The sequence below is a fragment of the Crotalus tigris genome, unplaced genomic scaffold (assembly GCF_016545835.1).
Source record: "Crotalus tigris isolate CLP2741 ecotype Arizona unplaced genomic scaffold, ASM1654583v1 scf7180000018436.2726382, whole genome shotgun sequence".
NCBI classification, from domain to species: Eukaryota; Metazoa; Chordata; class Lepidosauria; order Squamata; family Viperidae; genus Crotalus; species Crotalus tigris.
In genome coordinates this window covers 1,867,228-1,887,456 of record NW_024097002.1, presented here as the reverse complement: position 1 = coordinate 1,887,456, position 20,229 = coordinate 1,867,228, and the positions used below count along the sequence as shown (strand labels likewise).

Below are 20,229 nucleotides of genomic sequence, written 5' to 3'. Positions count from 1 at the left end.
CATAATTACAATATAAAATGTTATTGTTACAAATGTTTTTATTATGCATTTATCATAATGTATTCTGTAATTATTGTTGCAATGAATAAAAAGTTTCTTTTATTTACGATATTTTTTCTTCAATTTATTTGTGTCCTCCTTTTCATTGTAAAAAAGTTGGTCACCTTAGTTTAACCAATAAGAGACACACTGCATGCATTCATCCAAAGAAAACTTTTTAGACAAGGAAAGAAGATAAAACTGCATAGTTTTCCACTATTACCTTTAGTTATCGAATAGTTTGTAGGCTGAGAAAAATGGCACATGCAAAGTTGAATTTCAGCCCTGACTACCCCAATCTTCTTCTTGATAACACCAAATAGTAATTTCATTCATTCCCAGTTCAAACCTAACACATAATTAAATGTATAAACGTACTCTTCCTTCTTCCCCTTTAAGCATTATCCCATCATAACTTTGGAGTGTATATCACTTTGTCATCCTTCATTTGGGAGATGAAGTCAGGTGACCTGTAGCTCCAACCAGAGATCTGTTTAATATTGGGAGAGTAGGCACCCAACCACTCTGTCACTAATTAGCTTCTACTGCAACCATTTATCTTTGCTTGTGTGGCCTTCCTAGTAAAATGTTGCTTTCTGAATTGCTTTTTTATCTACTACTTGGTCCCTGTCTAGTTTTGGAACTAACTATTCTCACTTTTCTAGCCAGCCAGAGGAGCAGAGAGAAGACTTCCATTATGTTATCTGGGCAAGAAGGAGGACTTTATTAAAATATTCCCACCAACACTCAGTGGTGGGATTCAAATATGTGAACAACCGGTTCTCTGTGTGGATGCAGCTTCTGGAAGTCCATTCTTGGCCTGGGCAACAAAAAATTAGCTACCGGTTCTGCCAAAGTGGTGTGAACTGGCTGAATCCCACCACTGCCTACACTGACAAGGCAAGCTACTTGTATATAAACAGAAAGCAAGTCCCACTCCCTTCTAGCAGTGATGATGCTACCTAGTTGGGTAATGAAACAGCTGCAAGGAAATAACCAAGCTCAGAAAGCCCTAAGGACCCCATAATTCTAGATTAACTAAATAATTAACTAATTCACTAACATGATAAAAGCATTAATATAAAAGATGTATTTGCACAAGTAAAAATATTCTGAAATGGCATGAGAATCTTTACCTTCAGATATAGTGCTCCAACGTTTCTCTATTGTGGAAAATAATAAGCGGTATTGAACTGAGCTTCTGCTACTCATTTTCAATTTTCCCTGTATTTCAATTTCAATCACTTTCTTTTTCCATAAAAGAAGAGCGATGACAGCTAGCAGCTAGTCAACCTTAATCTTGCAGGTTCATTCTCCTCCATAGATTCTAGTTCTACTGTTGTGCCTTCCTCCTTTCTCCCTATTTTTGTTCGACTGTCTTTCCATACCTTTCCTTATTTCAGATTATTTTAACTAAAGAGATTCCCAAAGGGAGATGACAGGATCAGCAGACAAACCATCCTATAAAATTCAGGTGATGTCCTGAAGTCAGACAGGTCATATTCAGTGCATCAGTACCCTGATTGGGGGATGCCTAGCTGTTGATCAAGGAGGGCTGTAGGGATCAGCAGCACCAATCATTTCGTTGGTAGGATTTAATTTAACACAGCCACAAACTGAGAATTTTATATTTGTCCCAAAATACATCCTAACTAAAGGATTCCTGCCCTGCTTACTTACAGCACTTGTGCGTCTCCACTCAATATATATTATACTGTATATATGTGTTCATTTCCTAATTAATAAAATATCAGCAAGTGGTAGCTCTTGACTTTATCTGCATCCAGAAGCAAGCAGGGTGGGGCTGGTAAGGTGCCTGGCTGGGGAAATCAAGGAAAACCAGGGCTGCATCCTACATTGATGAAGTAAAAGGCATCGTGGAAGAAGGCAGGGCCGACATATTTCTGTGACAGGGAAATTTTCAAGATATATTCCCAGGGTCACCACTTTATTCCAAGGGGCTCACGCGTGGCAGGCGATCTACTAAAAGTCCAGCTTTACTAGTTAAGCCGCGCTAAGTTCGGCGGTACAGAAAAGGAAGGGCCTGCTCATTACAAAGAGTTCCTGCCACTAGGTAGCGCTGCTAGGGCGCCATTTGGACTTAAGGCTGCTTCGGAGCCGCGCCGCGGCGCGTCGACGGATAAGCCTAGACTACGCGCAACTGGTGGCGGGATCCTCCTCCTCCGAGAGGGGTCCTTCCCACCTCGCATGCCGGAGGCAGAAGCAGCAGTGGCTTTTTCCGTCCAAGCACCAAGGCCGAGAGGACGAAGTTGGGAGCAGCAGACCTCTGGGGGCAACGGCGCTACCGCCGCCGCCGCTGCTGCTGCGAAACATGCGGGCGTCTCCCCAGTTGCCTGGCTGTGGGCGCCAGACGAAAGGCGGGCAGCAGCCGAAGCGGCGCGTGTGAGCGAGCGGGGAGCTCCTCTCCTCTCACAAGGATGCTGGGGGACGATGCCTCGTGGCAGGGAGGACGAGATTTGCCGGAAAGCGCTGAAACTGCTGGTCGAGCTCTGCTCCGAGGGGACGGTCGAGAACGACAGGTGCCTGGAGTTCAACTACTACCTGCGGGACAGCGGCAGACCCCGGCCCGCCGACGCAGGTAAGCGGGCTGATGGAGGGGAGGGACACGAGTGGCTCCCGAGAACTTCCTCGAGGCCAACCAGACCGCTTCAAGAGGACCTTGTTTCAAGTAAGCAGGCGCCCGTGCCGGCTGCGCTGGGCGGAGGGGCGCGTCTATCCTATCAATTGCCCGAAGGCTGCCCATTGGATCCAGGCGAGCGCGGAAATTCGGGGCGTCGAGGTAGCGCGTGCCCGGCCAACGCGTCTCCCTTCCTTCTCCCCCCCCCCCGCCCCTGTTGACTTCAGGTTGGCGTTTACTCCCTGGTGGTGTTTGGAGGTGGGGGCCTGGCTCTAAAGAGCAAAACGACCCTTTCGTTTGTTCTCGGCATGTTCTTCCAACACGTTACATTGCATGTTATTCCAAGGCGTTTTGATCCAAGCCGTCTTTACATTTTAATATAATTTAACGGTTTAACCAGACGTGTCTTTACTCCAAGCCGAAGTCCCACAGAGTTTAGTGGAAGGCACTCTCGGGTGGGTTTCGATCAGTGTGAGGAGACGGCTGAGCTATTTTTACATCCCGTCGGGTTTTCCGACGCCGATGCAGTACTTGGAATTAGGTATATAGGAAGAAAGGCAGCAACCCTTCTCCAACAATTGTTAATAACAGGAAATTAGGCTGATGCTGTGTTCTTCTGCCTGAAGCCATTAACTCTGCACACAACTCTTCCTGAAACTTTACTGCATAAACTTCCAGGGCAATTCAAAATTTCCTGAACTATTTATCTCATATAAACACCTCCACCCACATCATACATATCAATAAAAATCACAGTAATAAAAAGACAGGTAAAAGAAGCATTAAGTCTCCTACTATAATTTAAGCAATTGGGGAAATGTTATGCATTTTCACTTGATTCTTTTTAAGATCAAACTGGTCATGACAGTAACTGGAAACAAATCTTGTTTTTCTTACAAACCTGTTTCCAGCTGGATTGGACTAGTTGCTCTTTGAGTGAGTAGGAGCTAAATTCATTAACAGTGGTAATAAGTTGTAGCTAGACTGAATATATTTGAAACCAGCCAGCTAACTTTGGTAAACTCAATTAGCAAGAATCAAGGGATGGAAAGTACATACGGTATACCAAATAGTTAGAATGGTAATGTTTATTTTCCTTCCTAGAATGACTCTTAGTTGTAATAATTCCTTGGAAGCAAATGTGATTAAAGAAGTCTGTTTTAAAATAAATGCAAATGTGTAGCGTGAAGGAGTTTAAATTGTTTTGTTTTAGTAAAGTCCATATTTGGTCCATTATGTCACTTTTATCTGCAAGTATGTTTGTTGCATCATATTTAATTTCTAACAGATTAGCCTAACAATTTTAGTTTATCTTTTGGATAATGTATTCTTGGACATTTTTGTCTTTAAATATTACTTTGGGTTGCATCATTGTTGCTGCTCTATTTTCTAAAAGAATGTTAATTATTATTTTGCCCCGAAGTACCCTAAATATTAGGATATACCCTATTAAAAATTCAGAGTTCCTCTAATACATTTACAACTGTATTTTATCAAGGGAATATTTTCCAGATTACTAATCAATGGTCTAATGTACATTTTTAAGTTGGAATCGTAAGAGTTTTATCCAGTTCACATCCAGCCTCTAAAATCTACACATGGATAGTTCTTCCTCATTAGTTACACTGCAGATACAGAAGATGGCTAGCCTAGTGTAGGTCATGTAGATAGCTACTGAAACACAAAAAAATTCTCTCATGCCTGTACGCCAAGCCTTCTTAAATCTATCTCTTGCATACCCAATGCTATTTACATTCTTTTTTAAAATAGTAATGTTATTAAAAATCACAATGTCAAAGAAAAAACCTAAAACAAACTAAAAGAATAAAAAGAAAAATAGAATGAAAAATAGAAAAGAAAAATAATATAGTAAAACATATATTTATAAGTGAAGTCTTACAGAGGCAGACACTCCTAAAATTAGCTTCTGGGTATATTTTTCAAAAATATCCTTTAATATATCAAATATTAAAATATTTTCTTCATTCTGTATTAGTAAGACAAATTTAAGAGTTCTTCTTTAATTGTCATCTTTAGTTCCTTCTGGTTCCCTATAGCACTTAATTTTTAAAGTCTCAACCTATCATTCTTTTAAAGAATTCAAAACAAAGGATTTTCCCACAGAAAGGACTCTTAGAATTAATTCCAAAATTTTGTTTCAAATTCATATGGATCCTTAACCCATTTATAACTTTCCAAAATGTAGGTCCTTAAACTTGTACTTAAAAATATTTTTTTTCTGAAGCATTGAAGTGTGCTGTAGTAAGGAGTTGTGTTCCCAGGAAGAAGAGGGTATATTACAGAGGTGTAAGAGGCAACTCAGTCCAGATGTTATGTTTGAAAAAAAGAGGGTGAAGACATCCCCTTCCTAATAGTTCACAGAGTATATTGTAGATACAGAAAGTAGAGTGTTCAATCTGGCAAGATTTTGTCTATAGGTATGGAGACAATAAAGAACTCAACTTGGAAGAATCATCACGTGTCCTTCTTGGATTTGGGCATGCCATAAAGAAAACTCATCGAGCGTTTTCAGATTTGTCAGCCCAAAGATTCCTAATAGCTAAAAAGCAATTTCCGAAAGTGATTAGGAAAGGAAGAAAAAGAAGGAATATAAAGTTGGCTTAGTTGATTAAGATTAAATATTTAGGATTTTTTTTCTTAATGGGGTTTTTCTTGACCATGAGTGAATGATGGGACTTTAAAGATTTATTTATAGATAAGATATGAAAAGGAGTTTTTTTTCTTCTATTCTCAGAGAAGTTGTTAAGCTAAGGTGTTAACTTTACAATCCTTAATTATTTCTTTAAGATTAATATATATGTGTGAAGGAGTTTCTGAGACAAAGAGAAAATGATGAGAAATCAACTTGTGGGACATTATTTGAAAGGATTAATGATCAAGATTCTTGATATGTTGTTTTTTTCTGGTAGCTGCTAATGGATTTTGTTTACTAGTTTTGAATGATGAGGCTTTAAAGATTAATTTATAGATAAGAAATAAAATGAAGAAGGTTTTTTTTCTTGTTTACAGGAAATAATAAGTTACTGTGTTAAAAGGAAAGGAATATAAAACCAATTTATTTGATTAAAGTTAAATATGTTTTTTCTGGTAACATATGTGTATGTGAACTCAGTGTCCTTAAAAGTGCCAATTATGGCTTGAGCAAGATAGCTATTGCTTTACTCCCAGAGCTCTAAACCTCCATAAGGAGCAACTTATGGGTGATCTCAAGCCAGTCAGAATCAAACTCCTGGCAGTGAACAGTGAATTAGCCTGCAATATTGCATTCTAACCACTGTGTACCATGGCTCTTTTAACTGGAATGATTACTAGGAAACATATATCTTTGAACTCAGTGGGTGTTCCAATCTGCTATATATCTTTGATTGCTTGAGTCTATGCTCTATAGCAGTGGTTCTCAACCTTTTTAATGCCGCGACCCCCAACCAGTCGTAAGTCGAGGACTACTCAACCAGTCGTAAGTCGAGGACTACTCAACTGGTGCAGCACCGTTTGCAGAATGGAACCTTTGGCGGGCTCAGCAGGGCAGAGACAGCCTGGACAATTCCTATTGGCTTTTGAAAGCCAATAGAATTAGACTCTATTCAAGAGGGAGTAGCACAGCTAAGGAAAAGGGGAAAAAATGGCGGACTGTGTTGTTTGGCGATCCACGTGAAATGGTCGTTCGACCCAAATGGGGTCCCGACCCACAGGTTGAGAACCACTGCTCTAGAGAGCAAGATTAAACCAAAGTTAGCAACAAAGAAAGGAATCTCTCCTATAATTTGAATGTTGTTGTATTTTTAAAGTAGGGCCTGTAAAAATATTTATAGTTTACTTGCAAATCTGTAGCACATAATTTCTACTACTTCTACTACATGAATTGCTATATGCATATCCAGGGATTTACCCTGGTAGAAACCTAAGGGTTACCAGTGAAGAATGATCAGGTTTACAGTTTGAAAGATAGAGTAAGTGAAAATTCAAATTATCTTCTATTTTCTTCTTTATCCCTTTTGCATCTGATGAAAAACTCAACTCATGAAAGTTCATGTGATTTAATAAAGTTTGTTGCTCTAGAAAGGTGTTACTAGACTCCTCGTGTGATATCCTTTCCTTCTTTTGAGTAGCCTTTCTACCTTGGCATGCCCTGGTCATTGTCTTCATTAGTCTCTTTCAGGCAGTCTTGTGTATACTCCATCCTGTTTTCTTTTCAGCCTAAGTCAGCTTGTGTAGCCATTGAGCATGGTCTATCTTTTGTTTCACTATTGTCTATTAACTTCTGAAAAACATATGTCAATGTAAAGATTTCCTCAAACTCGTTGATGTTTTTAGTTAGTTGATGATTTTCATTTTGGTTATGCATCAATCATTAGTGGGCCTGGAATACAAGCAAAAATTGGAAACAAATTATTGGATGGATAGGAGAATCTTCAGAGATACTTTTCACAGCTTCTGCTCTTTGGGCTGCTTAACTGTGGTCACTAGGACAGCAGAATCTGCATTAGAATTCAAAGTGATCCTTTTGAATTACATGGAAGCTTCCACCAGAACGCACAAAGTTCCATATTGTCTTGGGTCTTTAGTTACATTATTCACATTGTGATTTAATAAATATTTTCTGTATATTGATAGTGCTTCAAAATGTGAAGAAAGAATACACCAGTGGACTGATTAGTCAATGTAACCTTGCAAATCCACAAATGATATTAGCCAACAATGATCTCCTGTGACCATGTATCTCACCTGTATTAGCCATCTGAGGCAAAGTAACAGCAAAACATAGAAACAGTTGTATCCATTTTCAAAAGATTTCTTTGCCTGGGCATCAGGATGCTATAGTTATCCAGTCCTGCAGATACAGTATATGCAAATATGCTCTAGTTGGAGAGAACCATATTAATACTTCAAGTAAACAGAAGGTTAATTAAGTCAAAGGGGATATATGTGTGTGTGTGTGTATGTGTATATGATAAACTTTACTTATAAATTATATTTTGAGTGACTGATGGCTGTCTATCAGAAGGGGTTGATAAAATAAGCATTGTGTCAATTTTTGTCATATTAAATAATGTTAATAAGACACCATCCAAAAATGATCTGACTCGAATTGTATTTTTCCTGTTGTTCTTCTGGTCTTATTTCTGGTCCTGGTCCTGTTGTTCAGCTACAAAGTAGGTTAGCTGAATTTTTAACCATTGATGTCATCAACACCTTTGGGGGTTTGTTACCAAAGCTGCCTCACTTCTATAGATATACCATTTGGGGAAGAAAGCACAGTAGGTACAATATTCATTTTTTTCCGATTTAACTCAATGAACTGAGTAGCATGCTTGGCAGGTAGAATATCTTCCCCTACTTAATACTCCCTGAAGTAACTATGGCTTTTTTTTTTCAACTTTTTTCAAAAGTTTTGTTGCAACTTTTCTGCAACAAAACTGTCACTCTTGCATCATACTGTAAAGCATCAATTCATCTCGTACTGTTTAAAATACATCTTTGCTATTATTTTATCCTGGCATATTTTATTTTCAGTTGTTTATTTTAGAAGGTGTATTGGGATAGCAGAAAAAAAATAAACCTTGCTAGTACTGTAATAGTACAATGACTTTACAATTTATAAAAAAAATAAAAAAGGTGAAAAAAGCAAATCACAGGTTTAAGTTTTCAGAAAGTTTGCTGTACCATCTTGGTGCTACTTTATTGTCATTATATAATAGGTGTCATGGTTCCAACAGACAAATAAAGCAGAACTCCCAGGCTTGGAAATTCCTCAAAGAACATGTTTATTAGTTACAAAGTATCAGCACGGTCAAAAATGAAACTATGCAATCAACTACATTCCCCAATATATTCATTTGGCGGGCTTTCTTATACAATGCCCAGTCTATAATCACGAGAGCAGTAGATGACCTTGGTTCCCATGGATCAGAAGATTATTTTGACTAGCAAAGCACCTGGGCAAGCTCCCCCCCCCCATTCTATGTGGCAACCTAGAATGAGGTGAAAAATGGCTGCAGCCAGGCTCATTGTAGAGTTGAGAATAGGTTGAAATGCCTAATCGCCAAAAGAAAATGGATGAGAAAGTACGATACTATCTGTATTCATATAATACTGTATCCAAGTGAGCTCCTCCCTATACCTTTGAAATTGCCTTTAAGTTACTAGATGAATTTACTCCATATTTTGTGGGGTCCCTGAACTTTTAACTTGATTTTGGGCCTGTGTTTATATGGTTCAGATAATAATCTCTGTTATACTATTAATTTGATGAAAGAAGGGCTAACCTTTGAACCCCTGCATCATGAAGTCCTACTACCATTTTTCTTCATGCCTAGGCAGAATGGACAACTGGAATAAAGTACATATTTTTAATATAATTTTGTGTCTTGTTGCTTTTGATCTTTCAGTGATAGCTGCCATTAAGATGCTGGATACTGTAATTGGGGTTTTCATATGTGGGTATGAAATAAAAGTATACAGCTGGTACATCCATGGAGTTCAGACTTTATACTTCTTTCTATATCAGACCTCTCTTGCAGTGAGCACTGAAGCTTAATACAGATAATCCTCGACTTAAATCCTCGAGTTCATTTAATGACTGTTCGAAGTTATGGCAGTGAAAAAAGTGACTTATTACTGTTTTTCACACTTATGACCATTGCAGCCTTCCCATGATCATGTGATCAAAATTCAGATACTTGGCAACTGACTCATATTTATGATGGCTGCAGTGCCCCAGGGTGATGTGATCCCCTTTTGGGACCTTTTGACAAGCAAAGTCAATGGAGAAGCTGGATTCACTTAATAACCCGGTTACTAACTTAACAACTGCAGTGATTCACTTAACAACGGTGGTAAGAAAATAGTTGTAAAATGGGGAAAAGTTCACTTAACAAATGTTTCGCTTAGCAACAGAAGTTTTGGGGCTCAATTTTGGTCATACATCAAGGACTACCTGCACAGTCAACGGATGAAAAAGTCTGCTTTTCAACATAATAATTTTCCCAAGTAATGCTCTGTGGTTTCTCTATTTTCCAAATGAGCGTCAGTAATCTGCTTTTGCTTTTTATGTGCTTTGTCATTTCTTCTTTGGCCATTGAACAGGAAGCTAAAGACAAAGCCCTTTGCTTTGGAAAGCTGTGCATTTAGCTCACATTTCAGTGATCGGAAGAGTATTGTAGGAAGATTAAAGGCAATATCCCCTTCCTGTCTGTTTTTTTTTTCAGCCAAGAAGTTAAATTTCTTATCCTAGTTTCAAAGCAATATATTGGGTTTACTAAAGGGGAGGGGGGAAACCCCTAAGGTAGCATTTACTGTGCCTCCACAGAAACTCATCAGTAGTATACAGGCCCAAGACATCTTGATTTATTCAGACAAGCTGTCTTGCTCAGTTAGTAGGAGACAATTAATGGGCTCTGAAGAATGTCTCTTCAAGTTTCCAGGGATTGGTCAAATGACCATTGCAATGGGAGGTGGGCAGCTAAGTGGGAGAAAAGCCTTCTTAATCATGACCCCCGTTTTATTCATATTTTAACTAATTTCATGCACAAATGTTCCTGTTAGAGATATTTGTCACTAGAAGTATAGAAGGATAGGAAGAAGGAATCAAAGAAAAAAGATGCTTTCTCCTTTTACCAAATATCTAAAAATAGGGACTCAGTGAAAGGAATCATTCATGTAAGGTTAGAGCAATCAGGAATGTTTTCTATACTCCTATTCAGCTCTTATATCGCTAGCCAGGATTCTGTCACATTAAAAAAAATGTACATTTACATCTACTAGCAGTTCCACCAGTGCAGCAGTGTATAACCCATTAGCAATAGCAATAGAACTTAGATTTATATACCGCTTCCCAGTTCTTTAAAGCCTTCTAAGCCAGTGGTTCTCAACCTGTGGGTCGGGACCCCATTTGGGGTCGAACGATCATTTCATGGGGGTCACCAAACAATGCAGTCTGCCATTTTCCCCCCTTTTCCTTAGCTGTGCTAGTCCCTTTTATTCTATTGGCTTTTAAAAGCCAATAGAATAGACTGTCTTGAATAGAGTCTAATTCTATTGGCTTTCGAAAGCCAATAGGAATTGTCCAGGCTGTCTCTGCCCTGTTGAGCCCGCCAAAAGTCCCATTCTGCAAACGGTGCTGCACCAGTTGAGTAGTCCTCGACTTACGACCGGTTGGGGGTTGCGGCATTAAAAAGGTTGAGAACCACTGTTCTAAGCAATTTACAGAGTCTGGATATTGCCCCCAGCAATCTGGGTCCTCATTTTACCAACCTCAGAAGGATGGAAGGCTGAGTCCACCTTGAGCCAGTCATAATCGAACTCCTGGCAGTCGGCACAATTAGCCTGCAATTAATCTTCAGTACTGCATTCTAACCACTGCACCACCACGGATCTTCAGGTCTTTTTCCTCCAGGTCTGTCTCTGAACTTAGCTTAAACCATTTGATTCCTGATCCAAATGCCTCTTTCCTTCCTTCCTTCTTTCCTTCCTTCCTTCCTTCCTTCCTTCCTTCCTTCCTTCCTTCCTTCCTTCCTTCCTTCCTTCCTTCCTTCCTTTCTTTTTTCCATAGATCAGACATATAGCACACTAATACTTTTAGTCAACCTGTTACATGAGCATTGCAGTAGCCTGCCTCCTTGCCAGTGTTCTCTTCTTTTTAGATACAGACTGAATTAATATTTCCTTCCCTTCTTTTTTTCCCCCTTTCCCTCCCTGCTTGAGCAAGGGGGGGACCTTCAAGTCCACTCCAACTCTGTAATTCTATTATTCTGTTATTGTGTATTTTTGGTTTGGCGTTTGGGTTTTTTTTTTTTTCTTTTAGTGGTAGGATGTATTTTGTCAATATTAATTTAAAATCATAATTGGAAGCATTAGTTGCCAAGGAAATTGCTTGGTTATTTTTTTCCCTCAGTCACTCTTGGAGGCAGCTTATTCCAACACATTCTCTGAGATGTGCAGTTTTTTGAGTAAAGACACTGGAATATTTCTTACACTCATGAATTCTATTCTGTAGAACTCAGCTCAGGGAGTAGACAAGTAATTACAAAGGAAAAGACTATGTTGGGCACACATCCTAAGGTACACAGTGTCTCTATACCTTAGGAACAGCAATTGAATTGACTCTGGATATATCTCCACAAAATGGGATGCTTATGTGTTCCCTGTCGATGAGTTCTGTGATTGTAATAACCAAAGTTATATGGTTCATTAAAGGTATGTTAGCTTATAGAGAAATACACCATAGGAAGAGTTTTTGTCATACAAATATATGTGCAACTTTCATTGAGAATATTTTTATTTTCAGAGGATTGTGTTCCTTTTCAGCACCCAAAACCTCTAAGGCAGGGGTAGACAACCTTGGCTCTTTTATGACTCATGGACTTCAACTCCCAGAATTCCTGAGCTAGCATGGCTGGCTCAGGAATTCTGGGAGTTGAAGTCCACAAGTCATAAAAGAGCCAAGGTTGCCTACCCCTGTTCTAAGGCAATCACAAACAGCACATATAAAACCAATTTGGAATAGTAGTTAAGCTGATGGCCTATAAACCAGGATACTGAGGGTTCTAGTCCCACGTTAAGTAGGAAAGCCAGCTGGGTCACTTTGGACCAACTCATCTCACAGGGTTGTTGTGCGAAAAATAGGAAGAGGATGAATTATTATTAGGTTTACCACCTTGAGTTACCTATAAAAATAATAAAAGTGGGATAAAAAAAATCTAAGAAATAAATAATAAATAGGATGCTTCCTCAATACTAAGTTGAAATGCAATATACCCATCCATTAGCTGGCAGAAGACTGTAGCAGCATGAAATAGGTCTTCATAACACAGAAAGTAGTTTAGAAATGATCTTGAATAGAAAACAAATAAAAGAATAATGCAAGGTTTTAAGTAGATCACAAAATGATATATACCTGCTTCTAATTTAGAAGATACTCTGTTTAAAGAGATTCCAGGTTGCATAAACTGACAAATACTGAATTTGCATAAATAAAACAAATGTCACAGACATTAAATTGCCAGGAACAATAAAAATTCCTGTTTGAAATGTCTACCTGTTCATGCTATATAAACAATTATAGCAGAAAATATTTCTTCCTTGTTTCTCCTGGATTCCCCCAGGAAAAATATGACAAAAGAAAGGCTAGGGAAATAAATACTCCTTTTCTCCCTTTCCCTAGCAGCATTATACCTCAATTCTTGCTTGTATTTGAATGAAAAACAAACTTTCTTTCTAGACCAAAAGAGGGAGTTGAATTATTCTACATAGTGTTTCCAGCCTGTCTCATCCTGGAGAAAATGCTATATTTGAATAACAGTATGGTATCTTCCCTGAAAGGTTGGCATGCAGACTGCTGAGAATATAGGCAGTAGCCTTCCCATTCACTATCTGCTATTAAACTACTATTACTTACTTTTGTTCCAGTAATGTAAATTTGTAATGTGAATTTTACTAGAATGTTCACTATTAAATATCAGAGCATGCAATATTCCTGCCAGACAGATGCTGCCAAAAATGACATGTCCATGTATAACCTTTAAAAGCTATTATTACATTGAAAGTAGCATTCGCTTACTAAATACCTTGGGTTGCTCCATGTTCTTAGTAGCTTCTAAGGAGATTATAATATTAATTTTAACATCTTGGACAATTTAAGCAAGAATATGGTTTTCAGTGCGATCCACATAGAAAGTAAAATATGTAGTTCATTTCTTTCTATAGCACATACCTCTGTTCAGGTCATGGCATCTCACAGTAGGCTTTACTCAACTGTGAGAATTTCCTCTAGCTATATGGCTCCTTGGGAGCAAGATATTTATACGGATTAAAGTTTGTGTGTCTGTAGCACTAATACAGGGAGAGTCAAAATCTTTGGATTATAATTTTTAAGGGTGATTTTTGGAAACTGATACGCCATTCAAACATTTCCATCAGTGGGGTTCTTTTCTGAGAAATACATCAGGATTTGAATTAAGAAACTTGCATACAAAATTCATAAAGGTCATAGACTGCTGTGAAGCTCAGAATAGGGATGAAAAAAGAGATCAGGAAGTATTTATGTAGATAAAGATGATGAAGAGAAAGATTAGATCATTAATCACATTGAATTTCATTAATATCATGATGAGTGGAAGAATGACATGGACAATATTAAGTAAAGCTCTCTGTTTTTTATTGCCCTATTGGGTATATATTGTTGAAGTCCCCAAAATAAACTAATGGGCTACTCCTCTTTGTTCATGTTAAATACAGCTTCTGACACATTGCAGTGTAGATAAGGATTATTTTTTTAGCAGCATAAATTAAATTCTTAGAGGTTATGAATCAAAAATACTAAAAAGTCACATCTGATTTATTCATTAAAGTTGAGAGTGGATCTTTACATCTAGAAACCCTTTGTTTTTAAATGTTCAGAATGTCACTTAGGTTTTGTGATATATTTTTCACTCCAACAGAATTGGTAATCTCCTCATTATTATTTTGTTTGCAAATGGTATTATACTTAATTTTCGTTTATGTCAGTGTGCAGGAAAAATATCCTTAACGTGACTCCTTAAACTACAAGCATATAAAAAGAACATAAAATTATTTTTATGACAAAGTCCTCCTGATTTACCACTACTACTATTAGGTGGGTAATGTTGGTATTGAACTCAGTTATGCTTTATCTGGACTCTTAGAGACAGAGAGCAGGACACAGTTTTATTGCATTGGAATGCCTGCTATCAAGATAGCAATAGCACTTAGACCAGGGGTCTTCAAACTTGGCCCTTTTATGACTTGTGGATTTCAACTCCCAGAATTCCTCAGCCAGCGTGCCTGTTGAAGTCCACAAGTCATAAAAGGGCCAGCGGTATATAGACTTATATACCGCTCCATAGAGCTTATTTAAGCACTTTTTGAGTGATTTACAAATGTCAGCATATTGTCCCCAACAACCTGAGTTCTCATTTTACTGACCATGGAAGAATGGAAGGCTGATTCAACTTTGAGCCGGTCAGGATCGAACTCCTGGCAGTGAGCAGAATTAGCTTGAAATACTGCATTCTAACAATTGCGCTAATGTGGCTCCTTGGGGTGGCTGAAGGCACCAGTGATCAATGGGTGAGTCCTTTTTCTCCTTGGAATGAGCGGCCCTTGGAGAAACAGCAGAATGGAGAACATGGGGAACACTTTTCCTCATGGTTCGCAATTCCCTTTGTTCCCCCTCCCCATAATAAAGTGGCCAGCAGTTCCCACAGGTCAGTCGAGGAGGAGTATGAGATGTTTCTTTGAGACTATCCAGAATGTTGTGAGGGGAGGAGAAATCATACAAGCCTGAACAAGTAGTCCTCAACTTACAACAGTTCATTTAGTGACCCTTTGAAGTTACAACAGCACTGAAAAAAAGTGACTTATGACCATTGTAGCATCCCTAGGGTCACATGATTTGCATTTGGATGCTTGACAACCAACTCATACTTATTAGTTGCAGTGTCTTGGGGTCATGTGTGATTCACTTTTGCAACTTCCTGAAAAGCAAAGTCAATGGGAAAACCAGATTCACTTAACAACCCTATTACTAATTTAACAACAGCCATGATTCACTTAACTAAAGTGGCAAGAAAAGTCATAAAATGGAGCAAAACTCACTTAACAAATTTCTCACTTGACAACATATATTTTGGCTCAATTGTGGTTGCAAGTTGAGGACTACCTGTATAATCTGTGGAAAGAGGAAGGAGGAGGTAGCAACTCATATGCCTGCTAGCAAGGGAGAGGGCCTTTGGGGAACATGCCAGAATGGGGTGCAATTTTCTTCATGGTCTGGGGCTCCCATGGTTTTCTCTCCCCCCCATTAAAGTGGCAGGCAGTTCCAAGGGTCAACGGAAGAGGAGGAGGAAAAGGAAGCTTCACTAGGGCTCTCCTGAGAGAGGTGAATGAAGAGGAAACAGCGCAGGCCTATATTATGTGAGGGAAGAAAAATGACTCAACACGTTTTCTAGTTTTTTACTCTTCTGCATAGGCTTTTACTCAATTTAATGAATTTTTTAAAAGAGTTAAACCCACCATAAACATGAAAATAAAAGAAACTAAAATAAAGAGTCTTTTCTCTTTAAAGACAGTTCAATTTTTTTATATTCAAGTGATTTTGGTCATTTTCATAACCGTACAAACTCTTAAAGATTTATTTAAGCATGACAAATTTCAGCCGAAAGGAGAAACCACTTATGAAGTCAAAAATCAAATGAAACTTTGGATTTATTAAACAGAAAAACTCTTTTAAGTTAAAAGTACATTCTGCAGTGAGTTAGCTATGACTTGAGTCATACTTATCAGCATTTCTTACATTTTGTATCAAAGTGAAAATTAAGATTAAATAATGCACCCTTTCCAGTTTGGTAGACTTTTGTCCATCTTGTTTACGGAAGATCCCGCATGTATGCAAGATGGCAGAGGCATGAACATTCCAGAAAACATGGAGTTATGATACCAAACCAGCCTTTCTGAAATGGCATACAAGAGATGTTGACATTTAAGGAAGGTTAGTTTATGTATAGAGTTCAATATATAATAACCACCCCTAAAAAGCAATACAGATTGTGCAGAGTCTTCTACCTGTAACAAAGGGGTTGCAGATCAAAGCTGCCACAAGAACACTAGTTGATTAGCTAAGCTGCCATACTGAAACCATTTTATACATTGATAGAAAAGTCTCTAGTGAATCCAGAATGTTGAGAGTGTCAACATACACTATTAATCACAAATTTTTTTAACAAAAGGTATTTAAGTGACTGAGAAACATAGGTGCCTGTGACACAGAACTGCAAAGCAGAGCCATGTCACTGGCCATTTGGTAGCATTTTTCATTACCTTGAGCCCCAATTAAGTTTTATTACTGGGTTTGATATGTGATATTTCTCAAGATTACTTTGATGATGATATATTCTAGAAACTTATTGTATTAAGAACCACTCAAATCCTTCTTTACTTTTTCTTCCTATCCTTCAGACAGAGAATCTTTCTTTTGTTTGTTATTTTCATTTCCTTTATCCCCATTCTATTTCCTTGCCTGCTTAAGCTCTTTGCTTAGCAGAGAGATCTTGCCATTCCTTATCCAGCAGAAAGATCTTAATTCAGGACAGCCAGATCCAGCTCTTCTTCAACTGCCTCCTCCTTTCCTCTCCAACCTCCTCCCCCATCTTCCCTGGCCAAGTGCTCTTCCTATCCCAAGACCCTCTGCTGCCTCAGAAGCACTATCCATGACAATGTGGAGCAAAGGTCTCCAAAGATGGGGCTGCTAGTGCAAGGAGCTTTGAGACTTCAACTGTATGGCACAATTGATCTGGCCCCACCATTGTTGGGGAAACCCTCTGAGTTAGGCTGATATGGCCATTGTAGTCTTGGTATTCCTTTTTCTGGAATGCTTCTGTAGCCTAGTCTGTACATCTACACAACATTAAGTGCCCTGATTTGCTGGGTAGCTTACTCGGATCCTATAAGTACTGCTGCAAGCTATAGAAGACCTTCTATTGAGTGTGCTCAGTAGAACACTTTCTGCTTCTCAGTTTGGGGGAAGAACTTCTCTCAAAGTCTTCTGTTTGGTCTTTTCCTAAAGACCCAGGATTCACCAATACCAGCATATCTCCTCCTAATTCATCTTGGTTCTTGCATAAAAATGCCATCTGCAGCCAGCAGAGTTTTTCTTTGCCACCTTAGGTTTTGGGTGAAGATGTCTCTTTGCCACTTTCCTTTCTTCTTCTTTGCCAATTCAGAACTGACAACTGTTCCACACACTCATGTAACTTTACTCTCCAACTTTTGTCTCCAGTTGTTCTGTTTTGCAGTCTCCCCCCCCCCTTCTATCCTTCCTTTTTGGGTCAGACCAGCAGCAGGTTCCCCAACAACTAAGGAAGTAAGTGTCCCCCTCAGGGCTCTAGTCTCCGATATCTATATAACAAGCTGGATCAGTGGAACTGGTGTTTCTATATCTCCTGCCCAGCTGTGGGGAGGAGCCAGAGCAGTGATGGCGAACCTTTTAGAGACCGAGTGCCCAAACTGCAACCCAAAACCCACTTATGCATCGTTGAGTGCCGGGTGGGTGTGGCCCATTGGGTGGGTGTGGCCCATTGGGTGGGCATGGCTGCTGTGGTAACGGCAGACTGGGTGGGACTAAAAAGTTCAATCAATTCCAACTTTGCAAGATCTTTTTTTTCCCGCGAGAAGTTGAAATTGACTGATTGATTTTTTTTTTTTTTTTTTTTTTTGCACACAGCTGCAGAGGCCAAAAGCGAAAAGATTTTATAAAACCCAGTTGAAGGCCTAGGACTGGGGCAATGACACGCGTGTCCACAGAGAGGGCTCTGAGTGCCGCCTCTGGCACCCGTGCCATAGGTTCGCCACCACTGAGCTAGAGACTATAGTTCATCAGCCCTCACAATAGCACAACTGCCCTTCAAGACCAAAATTCAGCTTCTTCTCCCCTGTTCTCATGCTGTCTGCTGACCTGCACCAACACATCAGCAGTCAAGTCAGGCCACTGAAAACCATAAGCCACAAACAGCAAGCTATAAATCATGGCTGAGTTCACAAATTCACTTATACAAAATAATCATCTTAGAACTATGCATAAAATCATACAGTATAAAATGAAGACAGGAATAAAATTCATGGTGAACTTATTTTAAAAGACATTCTATTGAAAGAAGGAAAATGTTTAGGCATCTAAAGGATCTATCTGCACTAAGATGTTTGAGTTGAATTAATTGGCTTTTGCAAACATTAACTGTATGGGGATAGGCTCTTAACCTTATTAGTGTCAACAGATAATGTTTAAGTACTTGCATTACAAGGCAGGAAAAGCTGCTCTACAGCAATAACTGCTAAGTAACTTTGAAGATGAAGGCAAAGAAATAGTCATTAATAGGATCTACAGACTCTGCAAGCAAGATTGGGCTCTTTCATATGGTAGTGACAATGGAGATCTTAAGGGGCTGTGCTACTTCGACTGTTATTGGATATAAAAGAAAATTGTTCAGTCGCTTTTGAATAATGCTATTTAAGTGAGAAATTATGGAAGCTGAGATTTTAGCTTCCTGGGAAGCTTATCTTTTTTCTTAGCCTCTGTTTTATTTTAAACTACATCCTATGTCAGGTTTATTCTGTCATTATGGGCTGTTTTTATTATCTCTAAGATACAGGGCTGTCCTAGTCACATAAAGTAGTAAAGACTCTCTGGAGTCAGATTTGGTTCTTGGTGACTTCATTGGACATATCTAGTTTTCTTGGCAACCACAGAGAAGTAGTTTGCCCTTGCCTTGTTTTTGTTTGTTAGTTTGTTTTATTCCCACAGGGTAATCTGCAAACATGATAGTCTGCTATCCTATTACTAATTGCTAGTAGAGTATTTTATTTTCTGTTACCACTTAGTACTGGAATAGGAGACTATCAGGAAATTCCATAGCATTAAAGCAGTGGTTCTCAACCTTTTTAATGCCGCGACCCCCAACCGGTCGTAAGTCAAGGACTACTCAACTGGTGCAGCACCGTTTGCAGAATAGGACTTTTGGCGGGCTCAGCAAGGCAGAGACAGCCTGGACAATTCCTATTGGCTTTTGAAAGCCAATAGAATTAGACTCTATTCAAGAGAGTCTATTCTATTGGCTTTCAACAGCCAATAGAATAAAAGGGATTAGCACAGCTAAGGAAAAGGGGAAAAAATGGCGGACTGCGTTGTTTGGCGACCCTCGTGAAATGGTCGTTTGACCCCAAATGGGGTCCCGACCCACAGGTTGAGAACCACTGTATTAAAGTATATTGGGAAGTAAATAAAAATAAAACCACAATGGTTCCATTGATACCTAAAAAAAAAATCCCTTAGGATCTGTTTACCTATAGAACCATCTTTCTCCTATCATCTCTGCCTAATTAGAATCAATCTGGAAGAGTTAATATGTTCCAGGACCCAGCTGTAAAGCACTGACCCAGGAGATGTGCTTTCTCTGTAGGTGCACTTACCCCATGAATAGAATTTACCTTATGTCCATATAGTTCTGACCCTACTGTGTTTTCACAAGGTATAAAAACCTGGCTCTCCAGGTCATTGTTGTCGCCAGCCATTCAGTCTTGCCCGACCCTCGGACACTTTATGGATCAGCACTCTCCATGCCCCTCTGTCTCTACCCCTCTGCTGTCTGGGTAGAGTATAGTGATTCATTTCCTGATAATATGCCTTGTTTTTATGATCGTTTGAATTTATTTTATTCTTTTCCAGATGCATTACATGTAGGATTATTTTCTTGGTCTTTTTTTTTTTTTTTTAGTTTTTAAACCCTAATGTGTAAGGCACCTAGAATTACTCCAGTTACTCCAGTAACTGAGGAGGCATTCACACTGAGTTTAAGGAAACTAAGAATGTTGGCATCGGATTGAACTCATTTAAATCAAGCCTTTTAGAATCGATAATATTGGAGGCTATATGTGCTTGCAATGGTCTGGCTTCAGGATCTGGTGTTTTAAAACAACATTCAAATAACTGTTTGTACAATCAGATTTGTGTAAACGGAGGC

The 20,229-nt window shown here is 38.9% G+C and overlaps 1 protein-coding gene across 3 annotated transcripts in view; it reads left to right on the top strand.

Annotated features, from left to right (window-relative positions):
- The first annotated feature begins 2,080 nt into the window (after window positions 1–2,080).
- SYT9 (synaptotagmin 9) overlaps window positions 2,081–20,229 on the top strand; it is an 87,592-nt gene continuing 69,443 nt past the window's right edge. For all 3 annotated transcript variants that reach the window (XR_005557808.1, XM_039352542.1, XM_039352541.1), the window contains exon 1: window positions 2,081–2,638. Coding sequence is in view for 2 of the 3 variants with exons in the window: in XM_039352542.1 (XP_039208476.1) it covers window positions 2,248–2,638 (391 nt within the window). In the remaining variant the exon portion in view is untranslated. The remainder of the gene's footprint in view (window positions 2,639–20,229) is intronic.